Source organism: Haemorhous mexicanus, chromosome 15 (assembly GCF_027477595.1).
Source record: "Haemorhous mexicanus isolate bHaeMex1 chromosome 15, bHaeMex1.pri, whole genome shotgun sequence".
NCBI lineage: Eukaryota > Metazoa > Chordata > Aves > Passeriformes > Fringillidae > Haemorhous > Haemorhous mexicanus.
Window position 1 is genome coordinate 2,746,283 of NC_082355.1, and position 15,037 is coordinate 2,761,319.

Below are 15,037 nucleotides of genomic sequence, written 5' to 3' on the forward strand. Positions count from 1 at the left end.
TGTTTCTCCTTAACCTTTTTCTTTTGAGCTTCCTGTAGGAACTCGTTCCTTTGTGGCCGAAGCTCGTGGGGCTTGGGGAGGGGATTTTGTTGGGCTGTGTGGGGTGAAAAGGGCTTTAGGGGAAGTTCTGCTGCCCTGTCCTGGTCACAAATGCACCAAAGGTTCCCTGGGGAGGTGAAGATGCAGCAGGTGAGGAGAGAACCACCGAGGCACAGGTAACCCCACCATGGTTTGGGCTGGAAGGGACCTTAAAGCTCAGCCAGTGCCACCCCCTGCCACAGGCAGGGACACCTGCCACTGTCCCAGGTGGCTCCAAGCACCATCCAGCCTGGCCTTGGGCACTGCCTGGGATCCAGAGGCAGCCCCAGCTGCTCTGGGCACCCTGTGCCAGGGCCTGCCCACCCTGACAGGGAAGAATTCCTTCCCAACATCCCATCCATCCCTGCTCTGTCAGTGTGAAGCCACTCCCTGTGTCCTGTCCCTCCATCCCTTGTAAAGGATCTCTCTCCGTCTTTCCTTCAGCTACTGGAAGGCCACAGTTGGGTCAACAAATCCTTCTCTTTTCCAGGCTGAACAATCCCAGCTCCTTCAGCCAGAGACAGACCAGAGACCACCGTGCAGTGGGACAGAGAGAGGACCAGAGCGGGGCCAGGGCAGAGCCCAGCAAGGCAGGGACAGGCAGGGAATCCTCTTTAATTGTCTCACGTGAAGGCATCTGACATTTTAGAGAACTTGCTCGTTTCAGCCTTTAATTTAAAATCTCTAAACTTGAAATCTGCAAAGTCGTGTGGAGCATTTTTACCTTACAGATGTGGTCTTCAAGGACTGTTCAACAGGTGCTTAAGGAATCCCAGAGCTGTGCTGCTAATCTCGAGTGCCATCACTGAAGGAATTGTGGTGCAAATGCTCGGTGGATGGTGAGTCTCATTCCTTTGTGTGGGTGCTCCGGAAGGTCCTGCAGCTCTGATGGGATTAGTTCTGCCAGTGCTGATCCCTTCACTTGCTTTTGCCTTCACCTGGTGCACGTGCAGCAGCTCCTGCCTTTGGAAATTGGTTTTTCACAGCAATGGGAAGCTTTGCTGGTGGTTCCACGCAGATCTTCCCAATTCCCTTGCCATGACTGTTAGAACAGAAAGCTGGGATGCTGGGATCAGGAGTGGCTGGAGGTGCATTGCCTGCCCAGTGAGTCAGGAATGCCTCAGTGCCAGCCAGGCAGCACCAACCTTTACCAGCTCCAGCTGTGACTTGGCTGGGAAACTTTATCCCTCTGTTCCCTGCACTGGGGTTGTTGGGAAATAGCCACAGTTCTTTACATTGTTTTCAAGTGCAAATGGTCTTTCAGACAACATGGGCTTATTTATGTGTTCATGTTTTTTCACAAGTGTGACAGGCTTGAAATCTGGTCCTGTAGTATGGAAGGTTTGAGGCTTTGGATGCCGTGGTGGTGGAACCAGCAGTGCCCTTCCCAAACAGGGCACTCCCTGCCTGACCCCAAAATCCTGCAAACTCAGAGTGTCTCAGGATCCAACATCTCACTTGCAGTTGGGGATTACAGTGTATATTCATTCTAGAATTCTCCTATTCCGAAGATTGCAGAATCCTTGGTGAATGTTTAAGTTTTCTTACTAGGCAAAGCCTAAAACATTGAAACAAATAAGGGGAAAGGCCTGGATCACTCAAAACTCCAGATAATCACTGTTGGGAGTGATGGGCTGATTCTAAATTGCTGGTAAGTTTCTTGGGCAATGACACAACAAATCCATTTTGGGTTTCACTTTGCACTGAAGCTGTTAATAAATGCTACAGGCAGACTACAGAAGGTGGAGGTAAGCCATGCTGGGAGGAATTCCAGAATTCCCAGTGTGTGATTCCCAGCTTTTTCCTTCCAGCACAGCTGCCCCCATCACAGTCCCCGGGAGCCCTCTCAGGTGCCACTGGCACCGAAGGAGCTGCCACATTCCAGCCTGGTGCAGGAGGTGGATGGACCCAGTCTCCCCCTGATTTAGAGGCTGAGCTGATCTCCAGGAGGGCTCTGAGCTGTCAGGTTGTTGTGGGACACTTCCTGACCCTCCAGCTGCCTCTCCCAAAATGCTCAGTGCAGATCCAGGGAATCTGGGATGAGCCATAGCCTCGGAAAGGAGAGATGAGGAGAAAAGCTGCCATCCCTTCCTCTGTGTGAAATAAGCTGATTCAGTTTGTCAGAGTGAAAAACAGCCTGTGGGATAAGAATATCCTCACAGCTGTCTGTGCACTCAGAGGAACTGAAGGGCGTGAATCAGTGCTCTGAATACACCACTGAAAGTCTTCCTGCACCCCCATGCTCTGATTGATGCCATCAGATATCACCTGTTTTCATGGCACAGGAACTATAATTTCCTGACTTCTTGTAGGGCTTGTCAGAGAGACAATTTGATACTAAATGCTGCTTTATTTGAATGCATCTCTCCCTAAGGGAAGCTGCCTCTGTCACTTTGTTTATGGAGCGTGGGAGACCATGTTCTGTCAAGGTTCCTCCACAAAATTTGCTGGTCCAAAGTTCTCAGTCCTCCTTGGTATACATAAAATACAGAGATGTATTAAGTCAGTGCTTGATTGCATTTTTCCTCCTGAAATTTAATTTGGTGAGTCATGAAAGCTGAGATTAAATCCTCTGAGCACAGCACAGGTCAAGGATGACTGTGAGAACATATTTTTGGGTTTGTATTATTCTTAATGTTTAAAATGGATGTCGTTTTATTGCTGTCAGTCGTGGGGTATTTTTTTATTCCAAAACTTTGAGTTGCTTTGCTTTTCATGGGAGTGAAGAGCATTGGTTTTAAATGGCAGTGATGGGGTAGATGCAGTGGACACACACTGTGTGCCTCAATAACTCAGACCAGATCTGAAATCCATGGAAGGAGAGCAATGCATTAAAAAGTAAAGAATCTCTGCCAGCCTTGTCCAACCCAAGGTTTGAAAAGAATGTTTGCTTGGTGTAAATCACCATCTGACATCTCTGCTGACTCACAGACCAGGATCAGTTTGCTCAGGGATTGTTCAGGCCTTGCTGTGCATTAAGTTGTCACTTTGGCCAAGTGTCACTTTGCAAGGCAATGCTTGTGGCTTTAAGCTGATGCCCAGCACTGGGCTGGGTTGGGAGCACGTTCATGCCAAGTGTTTCTGAGTTCAAATGGGATTCCTCACGTTTCTGAGGCATTCTCCTGGAAGCAGCAGCATCAGCCCCCAGCTCTGCTGCAGTGGGCCAGCTGTGCACGGACAGATGTTGCTCTGTACACACTGGCAAAATCAGCCCAGCTCTTCACTCAGTGGAAAGGGAATTTGCTCAGGCGTTGCTTTTGCAGGGGTGTCTGTGGAGGAATGTGAGGGCAGAACAAAGCAGTGGCTGCTTCCATTTTCTCTGCAGAGGAGCAATCCACGGAGACAGAGCCCTGCTCTGCTCCTCTCCTGGCAGCACCCTGATGTCTCTGGGGGAGAGAGGGAGGAGGGTGCTCAGTGCCATTATAGGGTGGCCTTGCTGCTGAGAATCCCAGAACCTTTTGGGTTGGAAAAGACCTCAGAGTCCATCAAGTCCCAGCTGTGCCCCATCCCCACCTTGTCCCCAGCCCAGAGCACTGAATGCAACCTCCAGAGATGGGCACTCCTGCACTCAGGTGTGTTGGTGGTCACACTTTGGCCTGGGATCCCATTGGATCTCAGAGGAGAAGTAAGAAATTGTGAGCTTTCTTTGCCTGGTCTTGGGTTATCTACATTAATGCTGAATCTGGAGATGATTAGTGATTTTTGCATTTTACATCCTGCATGAGCCAGGATTCTTTCAGGAGGGTTATGACAGATAGAGCTGAACTTCCTCAGCTGTGTGTTCTCTCAGGATCTTACTGTACATTCCCCTGAATGGAGACTTTTAATCTTTAATATCATAGTCTCTGCAGCCTAAGACTTGGAAAAGTTTCCCTGTCTCTGATTTGGAAACAAATACTGATAGCTTGCACATTTAGTTCATTTTTCATTTGGAAAATGAAATCAGAGCAAGTGAAGTCCTCACCTGCCTTCTGCTTCATCCACTTGACTACCAGCCTTTCCTGCAAATCAGGCTGTGCATTCTGGTGTAATCTCAGGGCTCATTTTGTCTCCTCGTTTTCCCCATAGTTTTATTTCCAGTTGGCAATCTGTTGAAATGCTGTAACACAAAGTTCTGCTAAGCCAGGGGTTTTGATCTCCTTGACGTGGGTTTTCTTGTAAAGCCCATGGATCTCGTCAGTGATTTGGAAATGTCTCCAGGGGAGGCTCAGGCTTTTATGTAACACAGTTTATAGTCTGCTAAATATTTTTATGCACAGCATGAAGAGATGGGAGAATTGGCTTCTCCTTATGAGTGGTGTGGAGGAAGGGATTCCAATGGGTGTGGTTTGTAAAGCAGTGGGAGCTGGGCAGGTTCACTGCTGTGAAATGCAGGTGCTGTTCCATTTTCTTTCTCTGCTCCCCCATTACTGCTCACACAATTAACTGAGAGCCAGGCTAAATGATGAAAGAAGTTAGAAAAAGCTGAAGGCAAATTCATTGCTTTGACTTAGCAGAAGTCGTGACTTTTGTTTTTATAATGATTCCTGGTTACACTAATAAATGGTCCCCAGCGTCTTTTGTGCAGTAACCACATACTAATGAAATCCCTCACTCCAGTGACTTATTAAATATTCTGTGAAAATGAAGGTGATAGAATAATTGTTTGTGCTACTGCTGAGGGTATAATTAACAAGGTTTGAGTGTAGCTGTTGTCAGAATGAGCACACTTTTCCCTGTTCAGTGTCAGAGTCCTACCTCAGATGTATTCACCCTTTGCAGTTCATCAAGGTAATGTTACACTTAATGAGCAATGGCCTTGCCTGAGTTATGTTGGATTTTAGGGTAAGTTTAGGTGAGATGTATGGAAGAAATTGTTCCCTGTGAGGGTGGGGAGGCCCTGGCACAGGGTGCCCAGGGAAGCTGTGGCTGCCCCTGGATCCCTGGAAGTGCCCAAGGCCAGGCTGGACAGGGCTTGGAGCAACCTGGGACAGTGGAAAGTGTCCCTGCTGATGGCAGAGCCAGAATGAGATATCTTTAAAGGTCCCACCCAACCCATTCTGTGGTTCCATGAATTCTGTGGAATCATGTGAGTATTTCCACTGCAAAGAATGCTCAGAGAAACCCAAATCTCCCCCAGGAGCAGAAAGGGTGGGTTTTTTCACAGAATCTCTGACCATGTGTGCAGCCATGTGTCCCAATGGCTCCTTCCTTCCTTCTCCTTGGCATCAGCTGTAGGCACCAAAAGCTGCCTCATTTTAAAAGGACTGTCGGGGCTCATGGATGATGACACATCCTTGGCCAAAGCACGACTGAAACAATGGAATTCAGGAACCAAGTCGTGCGATGGAGGAGCTGCCACTGGAGCACACAGCAAGCACACAATGAGGTGCAGGCTGAAGGCTGGAATCTGGGCTATTTTTAACCAGAGAGTTGCAGCTGTGGTGAAAAGCTGAGATGTTTGCTCAGGATGATTAATACAGAGATAGTGGCCAGCTGGTAGTCAGTTCACACATGTGGAAAGGTGGGTGAAGAGCAGTGTGCAGCTAAAATAGCTGAACTTGACAGATCTGCAGAGAGATTTTAGGTGGCACTGATTTTTCTGGGTAGCAGCAGATCCGAAAAAGGATCTGAGCTGAATTTGCATTTGAGATCAAAGTGCTGGCAACGTGCTGTTGGGAAAAGTGGACAAAATGTGCCCCACGAGGTCTGTGTGTTTGCATTAACAGGGTGGAAGCATTTCTGTGAGTACAGGTGCTGAGAAACCACTGCCTTGGCAGCCGTGGTGCCCTGAGGAGGCCGGAGGAAGGAAGCAGCTGCCAGCTGGCACAGGCAGCTCCTGCCCTGGCAGATACAGCAGCGAGTGTTCCTGCACAATGCCGAGACAGTCATGGAATGAACACGGGGCTCTTTGGGTTTGTGTGTGAGCATTCACTGGGGGGTTGTGGTGTGGGCAGCACTGCAGCTAAAGAAGGGATTTCTTTACCAGGGCTTTGGGATGCATGCACCTGGGGAAGTCTGTATGCCAGGACCAGTTTTTAATGAAGCTTTTGGTTTTAATATCCCAAACTGAACTCACTGCCTCAGTGGTACAGTTGGTTAGTGCAGGTTTAGACAGAGGAGAGAGTTTGGGTTTGCAGAGGAGTGGAATTGAAAATTGTAGAATCATAGAATATCCTGAGTGGAAGGGACCCACAGGGATCATTGATCCAGCTCCCGTCCCTGCACAGCCCCAAAATCCCACCCTGGGCACCACTGGCAGTGCTGTCCAAACCCTCCTGGAGCTCCGGCTGCCTCGGGGCTGTGCCCATCCCTGGGGAGCCTGGGCAGTGCCAGCACCTCTGGGGGAAGAACCTGTCCCAAATATAGGAGGTCACAGTTGATATTTGAGGTCACAGTTGATCTCAAGGCTCCTGACCCGGTGGTTGTGTCACACCTACAACCTCCTTTGCAGTCCACACCCTTTGGACCCTGCAGGAGATGCCCTTTTATAGCTGGGAAACAACGAATTACTCTGTCAGGCCGTGCCTCTGCGAGTTGTTTTTCCTCATTTGCGGCTGCATACGCCAGATGCCTTTAGCGGGCAGTGTGTACGAGAGCCGGCAGCCCAGGGACGCTCGGCAGGCCGCGCTCGCTGCCGGCCGGAGCGGCGGCCCCGGTTCCGCGGGAGCGGCCGCCACCTGGCGGGGCCCGCCCGCACTGCGCCGGCCGGGCCCGGCGCGGGAACCGCTCGGGGGGGAAGAGCTCCGCGATCACCGAGTCCAGCTGTGCCACATCCCCACCTTGTCCCCAACTCAGAGCACCGAGTGCCGCCTCCAGGGATGGGCTCTCCAAACCTCCCTGGGCAGTTGCAGTGCCTGAGCACCCTTTCCATGGGGAAATTCCTGCTGATTCCACCCGGAGCCTGCCCTGGCCCAGCCCGAGGTGGTTTCCTCTCATCCTGGATGCCCTCCTGGCTGTCCCCTCCTGTCAGGGAGCTGTGCAGAGCCACAAGGGCCGCCCTGAGCCTCCTTTTCTCCAGGCTGAGCCCCTTTCCCAGCTCCCCCAGCTCCGTTCCCTTCTCTGAACGCACACAGGGACCCTCAGCCTCCTCAAAGCCTGGGGAATGACCATGGTTTGCTTCGTGGTCTCTGCATCCATCACGGATGGTAACACCATTCATGCTGCCAGTGCTGCTGAAACAATTAGAAAAAGTAGGTATTTTCATAGAATTTATTATTTCTAATTTGCAACCCTGTGCAAACTGAACTCCGGGAAGTAATCTGGAGCAGTATTTTAGTGACAAAGAAAACATCAGTGGGACTTGACGTAAATTCTTCCCTGTGAGGCCATGGCACAGGGTACCCAGAGAAGCTGTGGATGCCCCATCCCTGGGAAGTGTTCAAGGCCAGCTTGAATGGGGCTTGGAGCAACCTGGGATAGTGGAAGGTGTCTCTGCACATGGCAGGGGGTGGAACTGGATGGTGTTTAAGGTTTCTTCCAACCCAAACCATTCCATGATTCTATGACTTGAGCTCTCCAGTGGTTTGAGAATGCCAGTTGTCACCGTCCATACCCAACAAACCCATGGCTGCCATGGGACCCCGAGCACCAGCACGGGCTGGACTGACCCGCCAGGCATCCTGTCAGTGTCACACATCTGTTGCTGCCTGAAGGACAAAAAGGTATTTGATGTTTCATAATTGTTTTGCACGTGGCTGGAGTGGGTGCACTGCTTGGAGAGGAAATCCTTGTATCAGTGCAGGCACTGCAGCAGCACCTGCACCAAAGAGATGCCAGGGTTTCCCCGCTGGAGAGACAAACAAGACATCAAACAACCTTCAGCCCAGAGTCCCCTTACCATTGGTACAAACAGATCAATAACTTGGATGAAATATATCAATACATGGCTTCGGGCAGCGGCAATGTGTGCTAAACTCTAGCACTGACCCAGGGACCAGGGGACATGCAGCCCCTCAGTCCCTGGCTCCACTCACCGACCCCCGGCTCCCCTCAGTCCCCGGCTCGTCTCACCAACCCCTCGCTGCCCACTCAGTCCCGGCTGGTCTCACAACCCTTCGCTCCTTTCACTGACCTATCCCCGGTTCCCCTCACAGAGGCCCAGCCCGGCTCCTCTCAGTCCCCGGTTCCCCTCATTGACCCCTGAATTCCCCTCACCGCCCCTCAGCCCCGGTTCCCCTCACCGACCCTTTTGTCCCCCGGTTCCCCTCGCCGCCCCCTCAGCTGCGGCTCCTTTCAGCCCCCGGTTCCCCTCACTTAGCCTCAGTCTCCGGTTACCCTCAGTCCCCGCTCCCCTCACCGACCCTCGTCTCTCCTCACTAAGCCTCAGTCCCCGGTTACCCTCACAGCCCCCAGCCCCGGTTCCCCTCATGCCCGCGGTCCCGCCGCAGATGGAGCGCGGCCGCCACGCCCGCCCGCCCGTGCCGCTGGTGTACGTGAACAGCTTCGGCTCGCACCGCTGCGGCACCGTGATCCGCCTGGGCCGGGGCTGGCGGCAGAGCCCCGGGCAGAGCCCCCCGGGCCGGGCCGGGGCCCCGAGGGCCGCCCCGGAGCCGCGGGCCGGGCGCAGTGCCGGGCCGGGCGGCAGCGGGAGGCGAGCGGGGAGCGGCGGCGAGGCGAGAGCCGGCAGCCGCACCAGCAGCGGTAGGTGAGACCCCGGGACAGCCCCCTTGTGTCGGGCTCTCTGAGGGCCGGAGATGGCTCAGTTGTTGTCTTAATTGTACCAGGAACAGCGGGAACAACAAAACCCGGGGGGGGAGGGGGGGGGGGTGTGATTCTTCCCCAGTTCTGGGCACTGGCGAGGTCACACCTCGATTGCTGTGTCCAGTTCTGGGAAAGAGGGAATGAAAAGTTCCCAGAAGCCTGTTGTCTGATGTGTGGGTGCTGTGTAGTTTTGAAATCTGTTTTGTGGCACTTGAGAGATGCTTACTTGCCCTATGGTTATAATGGAGTAAAGAAGAAGGGAACAAGCTGCAGGATGTAAGGATTGATACCCTGTAAAGTGACCAGAAATAAGGATCTCTGTGGAATCACAGAGTGGTTTGGATTGGGAGGGACCTTAAAGACCATCCAGTTCTACCCCCTTCCTAGGGACACCTTCCTCTAGACCAGGCTGTTCAGAGCTCCATCCAGCCTGTCTTGGACACTTCCAGGGATGGGGCAGCCACAGCTTCACCGGGCAACCTGTGCCAGTGATCAACATCTTCCTTAGGAACATATTCTAAATACTAAAAAAATGCTTTCTAAACTCTTTCCAGATGACCCTCGAGAGGCTAAGGCTGACACCTTTGACTTTCCCATCCCTTCAAGAGACGTTGATAAAGTCATTAAACGAAAGAAGAAAAAGGTATAAAGTGTGGCAGCTCAATTAGCTGCCTTGGCATTTGAGAAAGCTGCTTGTTCTCTCTGTGTGAGAGCAGGAGGGAGATTAAAAGATGGAATTGGTAGCCTGTTACTGAAAACCTTACTTACAGAAAAGAGAAAATGGTATTATCTTCCCTCTCTGGAGGCTTTAAAATTCTGGCTCTTATTCAATAAAGCACTTAAGTGTGTGCTTACCTTGAAAAATGAGAGTATGCTGTTGACTTAAAAAGTCTGTACTGAAATGCTTTGCTGGATTGGGGCCAGGGTGCAGCACACCTTGGGGTGAAACCCAGCAGGAAAAAGCTCTGCAGCTCCTCTTCCTCTCATGTTTTAAACAAAGAAATCCCACGAGTTACAAATAAGCAAAGGCAGGAACCCAAGCTATTAACGCCATCCTTGGAGCAATGCAGAATTACTTTCTGCTTCACAAATGTGTTTCTGTTCCTGTTCAGTAGTTCGACAAATGCTTGAAATTTTAAGAGGAACATTTGTTAAGCAGTAACTCATTATGAGATTCTGTAATGTGTGAAGTACAAGTAATCAGCTGGACTAGAGCAGAGCCATGTCGTAGATACTTGACTTAAAAACAGCAAAATGTTACCAACTGCAGAGGAACAGCTAATAACATCCTGGAATATGGCTCTCTTGGTGCATTGAACACTCTTCAAAAATAATGAGGAATATACAGAACATTGTAGCAATAAATGTCCTTGAGAAAGGAATTATCTTTAGATTTAAACAAGTTTCTCAAATGAAGTCCAGCAAAAGTCCAAATATCAGCATGTCAACAGCCTATTATTTGTTAGGCCACCTCTGCCTGAATGCTTTTGTCCACAATTCTAATTTAATCTTTCCAATGCACAAGTTTGAAACCTGCCCACTACAGACAGAGCTTTATGCCTCTGACATAAAAGTTTACAACATCTATAAAACAAATTAATATGGATTTGATATGAGATAGGCAAGAGCATTGCTATTCTGGAATCTGAGTTTGGGCCTCAGTTGTGCTGCTGCTTGGGTTGGGAGAAACCTGAATCACCATTTAGTTCCATTCCCTGCCATGTGCAGGGACACCTGTTTCCCACATGGGAAACTTTTTGCTCCTGGAAAACTACACAATCTTTTTTTGCCCCCCATTTTGGATGACTTTGAAAAAGCTTAATGGCTCTACACACGTTCTCATGAGCTTTGCTTATCTAGAAGGGCACTACTCAAGTCCTGGGTAAACACAAGAGTTCTGGGCAAGAAAGGAGGTGGAGATCTCATGTGAAAAATCATGGAGGAATTTATGGTTCTGACCTTTAAATAGAGGTGATTCTTCCATATATCCCACATTCCTTCTTCCCTTCTTTCCCGGTCCTTAACAGAAAAACCCAGCTGGACTTCATAGACATTGTGGGGAGTTCAAAGTTCTGCCCTATAGATGTTTTAATGCAAACTTTTTATATGCTTCACATTTTATCTTTCAGTCCAAAGTCTGGCACAAAGTCTGGAAAGTGATTTCAAAAATGCTTGAGGAAAATGAAAGGTTCAGAAGTCGACTGTTGACCTGCAGCCAGTTTGATGGAGAAGGTAGGAAATGAACTGCTAAGGTTTTATTTTACTAGGAAAAACAAATTATTAATGCAAGTGAAGATCCCAAGGTTTAAGGTCCATTCAGCTGGTTTTTGGGTAGTAGGTTTTACAACTCATAAATGGAATTCATTCCATGCTTTAGGCACTTCTAGCTTTTTTGGAAAAAACCCTTTTGTTTCATGGAGGGTCTTGTGTGTTTTAATTTGGAGGAAGGCTGGTGGAAGTGTTTGCTGCAGCCTGACATTAGAGACATGCACATCAAACATCTGCAAGTTTTTCTGAACATGTGAAATATGTAATTAAACTTATTCACAGATGGGTCCAAGGCAGTAGTTGTATGAATAATAATTTATTTTTTCACGTAGGAAAATAGTGGTTGATTTCATACATACAATAAATAAATTAGATGCTCCCCAAAGGTTGCTGTAACACAATTTAACAAAACCATGGAACATGTTCTCACTCTGTGCCCTGAATGCAGCTCTTTCATTACTGGAAAATGACTTGGGAATTAAAACTGGTGCTCTGCATTCAGCCAATTTCAATTAGAGGCATTGTAGCTGCTGCACAATTTAAGATAATACAGTGTATGCTTACAAATGGAATTGGAATTTCTGGCTTCACAGTTGGATGAATTATTAGGAAAAAGAATATACTAATCCATGAAGAGCTACCAGGCAAGTTTAAAATGCCACTTTCAGCCACAGCACTTTTTCTTCCTTGCATTGGTGCTGATGTAAGTTTTCCACATGGGGGCATGTTGGGGTGTATCCCAAAATGTAGGACCATTCCAGGCAGTGTCTTATTTGGTAAAATGTTGGATTAAATTTCCACACACATGGCAAGAAAATACACCCTCAAAAATCTTCTTCATGAGAACAAAAGAAGTGCAGTTCTGGTTCAGAACAGAAATCTCTACCCCAGTGGAGAATATGTTATTGAATAGGAGAAATTCCACTGAAATATGCTTCAACAACTTCTTCTGCAATTATTGTGCAAATATTCTGCATTGTGTGCAAAAACACTTCTGTTGGCTTTAAACCCAATTCCTGATTAATTCTGGAATTATGACATGATATTAATTATTCATCATGTGCTATTCATATTCAAACTTCCATTGGCCTCTGTCATATTTCTGTGCTAAGAAGTTCAAACCTAATAAATCTCTCCTCCCATGGAAGCTGTTCCAGGTGCTTGCTCCCATAGCTGAGATCATTGCAGAAGTGTGTGTGCAAAGATATTCATGTATATGTTAGACACATGTCTATGTGGAAGACTCACACATCCATGGATGTGTAGGACAGTGAATTAAAAAAAAAAAAAAATCTTCCTGGATTTTTCTGTTTGATTTCAAGAAAAAGACGAATAAGTATCGAGAAAAAAGGAGGAGAAATCTTTAATAGGTTATTAAATTTCAAGTTATTGTAAGAAAAAAACCCCAAATTCTGCTTATATATGATTTCCTGGGTGGATTTGCCATCTTACCCTAATGGCTGCTTTTTTGTTTGTTATGGATCACCATGTGCTGTTTAACCTTGGATTTATGGACAAGGCCTGTCCCCTTTTCAGCCACTCATTTCCTTTAGAGAAAGAGCATTTTCTTTATATACAATTTCCAGTGACTTGGAAAACCTCACCAACCAACCAGTCCCTCCTCCTCCCCTCTTCCTCTATCCTTAATTGTAATTTTACCCCCTTTCTCAGGAGCTTTAACTGAGAATCTCCTATTAAGTCCTATTTCAATGAAAACCATCAATTCTAATACCTTCTTTCTAATTAGCAGATTTTGCTCAACATCAAATCTAGGAGATAAGTCTCCTATTGATCTGAATTTTTCATTAATCAAGAAGCAAATGGAATAATTCTAGAAGCTATTTAGATAGGGATCAACAAGTCTGAATAAACTGGGTTCATTTTTGTCTTCTTTTTTATTTTCCCTAGATTAATAAATCTAGAAAATTAATGCTGCATTTTATTGCCTCTATAAATAGGTTTTTTTGAGAGAACAAAAGTCTACTTGAATTTTAATGCTACTTATTTACTCCTTGGAATGTTACAATTAAAATTAGATTCCATGTGACAGCAAATGATGATTTTCCTCCACCTGATGTTCTCCTGCAGGTTCTGACAGGATCCAGAGGTCACAGAATGGGGCATACCTGGACAGGGTATGTAGACAGTCTATTAAAGGCCAAAAAACCCCTAGAATATTAAATTAATAATATCAAAAACATACACTGACCTTGTTTAATGTTACTATAATGAGTGCCAGTTATATTCTACAGCATTACTGACATTGATCTCAAATATTTTCAAGATTTCAGATTTGCAGCCAGAGCAGCTCCATCCTCACAGGGAGGGCTCTGTGCTTTGCCAAGGCAGAGGGAGGTTTTTGCCTTCTTTTTGAGCTAAATCCTTCCCTGGTGGTCTAAAGTACAATCTGAAGAATCTGAACAGTCTTTTTTTGCCCCACTTGATATAGAGACTTTGTTTTTACTATTAATGGGAATGTACCAACTCACTTTTATCACTTTTTTCCTCTAGGATGAGTCCATCTTTGGCTGGGTGTAGCAAGGAAATAAAGGAAGATTCAGCCCCAAAGGAAATATAAACAAAGTGAAAGCTTTTATTTTGATCTAGTTCTTCCTGGAGTCAGTGCAAGACTGCAAAGTGACTTCAGGGAACACAGGTTCTCTGTTGTTTGCTTGGTGTTTGTGCTTCTGCTGTTTAAGATGTTTGTTTTTACAGTGGCTTAAACAGCTCTGTTGCAAGATATTTATCTCAAGCCATTAAGTCTAGTGTTTCACTGAGCTATTAGTTTTAGAAAGCTTTTTAATGAGTATAATAATGTGACAGTTTTCTTGCAAAAGAAGAGATACACATTTACTGTTGTCTCTGTATTTGTATCTTTTATTTTTGTAGCTTGTCAGAACAATAAACACAAATTCAGTAAGGCAGAACTCCACACAAGACATAAACCCCACTTTCCTTTTTTCCTGGTTTGCATAAATTTGACTTTATGATATTAAAATATTACACAATAACCCTCTCTGTTCTTTCATCCATTTATACATGAATCTCAGCAAGGATCTGGAATATGAAACCAGGTGAATGTTTTCTCTCTCTGTTCATCCTGAGGCACATAATGGTACCATCACAATCAGGAGGTGTTGTTTATCTACCTGACTTCAATAACACAATATCATTTTCTTCTGTTCTGCAGCTTAATACTTGAACCCTTGATTGACTGTTAAAGCCTTTTAAGCCAGCAAATTGTGTAAATGGAACATGAAAACTGCATAAAAATAGTTATGTATATGGGGTTCATCTCAGGAGTAAAACATTCACCTGTCACAATGAGACCTCCTTGCTTTCAATAAAAGGATTGTTTTCTCCTGCCATAATGTCTTGGTGTTTGCAGATATAATGACTGCAGTGTCAGAGTGCTGAGCTTTAATAACATGCTGGTGATGGTGTCATTAGGCAGCAAAGCACTTGGAAAGGTTTCATCTTTGTTTTCTTCATGGTAAAACTGCAAGTGTGGAACTGGAATGAACCTTTTCAGGGACAGCTGTGGCAGCAAGGCTCTCTCTGGTTTGTGGTTGGGTAATATTTGGATTTTACTTAAAATAGTTGACATTTCAGCTTGGAAAAGGAAATGAGAAGGCAAAGTATTCAATCAAGATGTGATCATTTTTCTGGCAGAACAAAAATGTCATAGTTCTTTGGTATTTTCAAAACACATGTTTAGAGTCACACGTGGGATTTTTGGGGGGGATTGAGGTTTTTTTTACTAAATGTGATGATCTCTCTGTCCCCACAGTTCTATCAATGACATGTTTGCATTGTGAACATTTAGTTTATAATCCTGGTTTGTAAATTGTAGAGTTGTTGCTCTAACTTTTCTTTTCTTGTAAATTGCAGCTGCAGTTGGTGTTTTACTGGCACAGACTTCAGGGGCCCTGGAAACACTTTTCTTCCAGATGCATAATTGCTACTTTAACAGGATAGATGAGGTGCATTAACCTAAATCTCTGCCTGA

At 46.6% G+C, this 15,037-nt stretch overlaps 1 protein-coding gene across 1 annotated transcript; it reads left to right on the forward strand.

Moving 5' to 3' along the window:
* Positions 1-6,812: 6,812 nt before the first annotated feature.
* On the forward strand, positions 6,813-14,388 carry C15H5orf47 (chromosome 15 C5orf47 homolog). The gene is made up of 5 exons (XM_059860067.1): positions 6,813-8,697; positions 9,315-9,403; positions 10,890-10,992; positions 13,117-13,163; positions 13,540-14,388. Exons 1-5 carry the CDS (start codon positions 8,427-8,429, stop codon positions 13,564-13,566), a joined length of 537 nt encoding a protein of 178 aa, XP_059716050.1. The 5' UTR covers positions 6,813-8,426; the 3' UTR covers positions 13,567-14,388.
* Positions 14,389-15,037: the final 649 nt, after the last annotated feature.

Bases quoted from the DNA above. Each gene is read 5' to 3' on its own strand.
- C15H5orf47 (XM_059860067.1), top strand. From the start codon at position 8,427: ATGCCCGCGGTCCCGCCGCAGATGGAGCGCGGCCGCCACGCCCGCCCG. The intron at 10,993-13,116 runs GTAGGAAATGAA...GTTCTCCTGCAG, and splicing joins CAGCCAGTTTGATGGAGAAG to GTTCTGACAGGATCCAGAGG. The intron at 13,164-13,539 runs GTATGTAGACAG...TTTTTCCTCTAG, and splicing joins ATGGGGCATACCTGGACAGG to GATGAGTCCATCTTTGGCTG.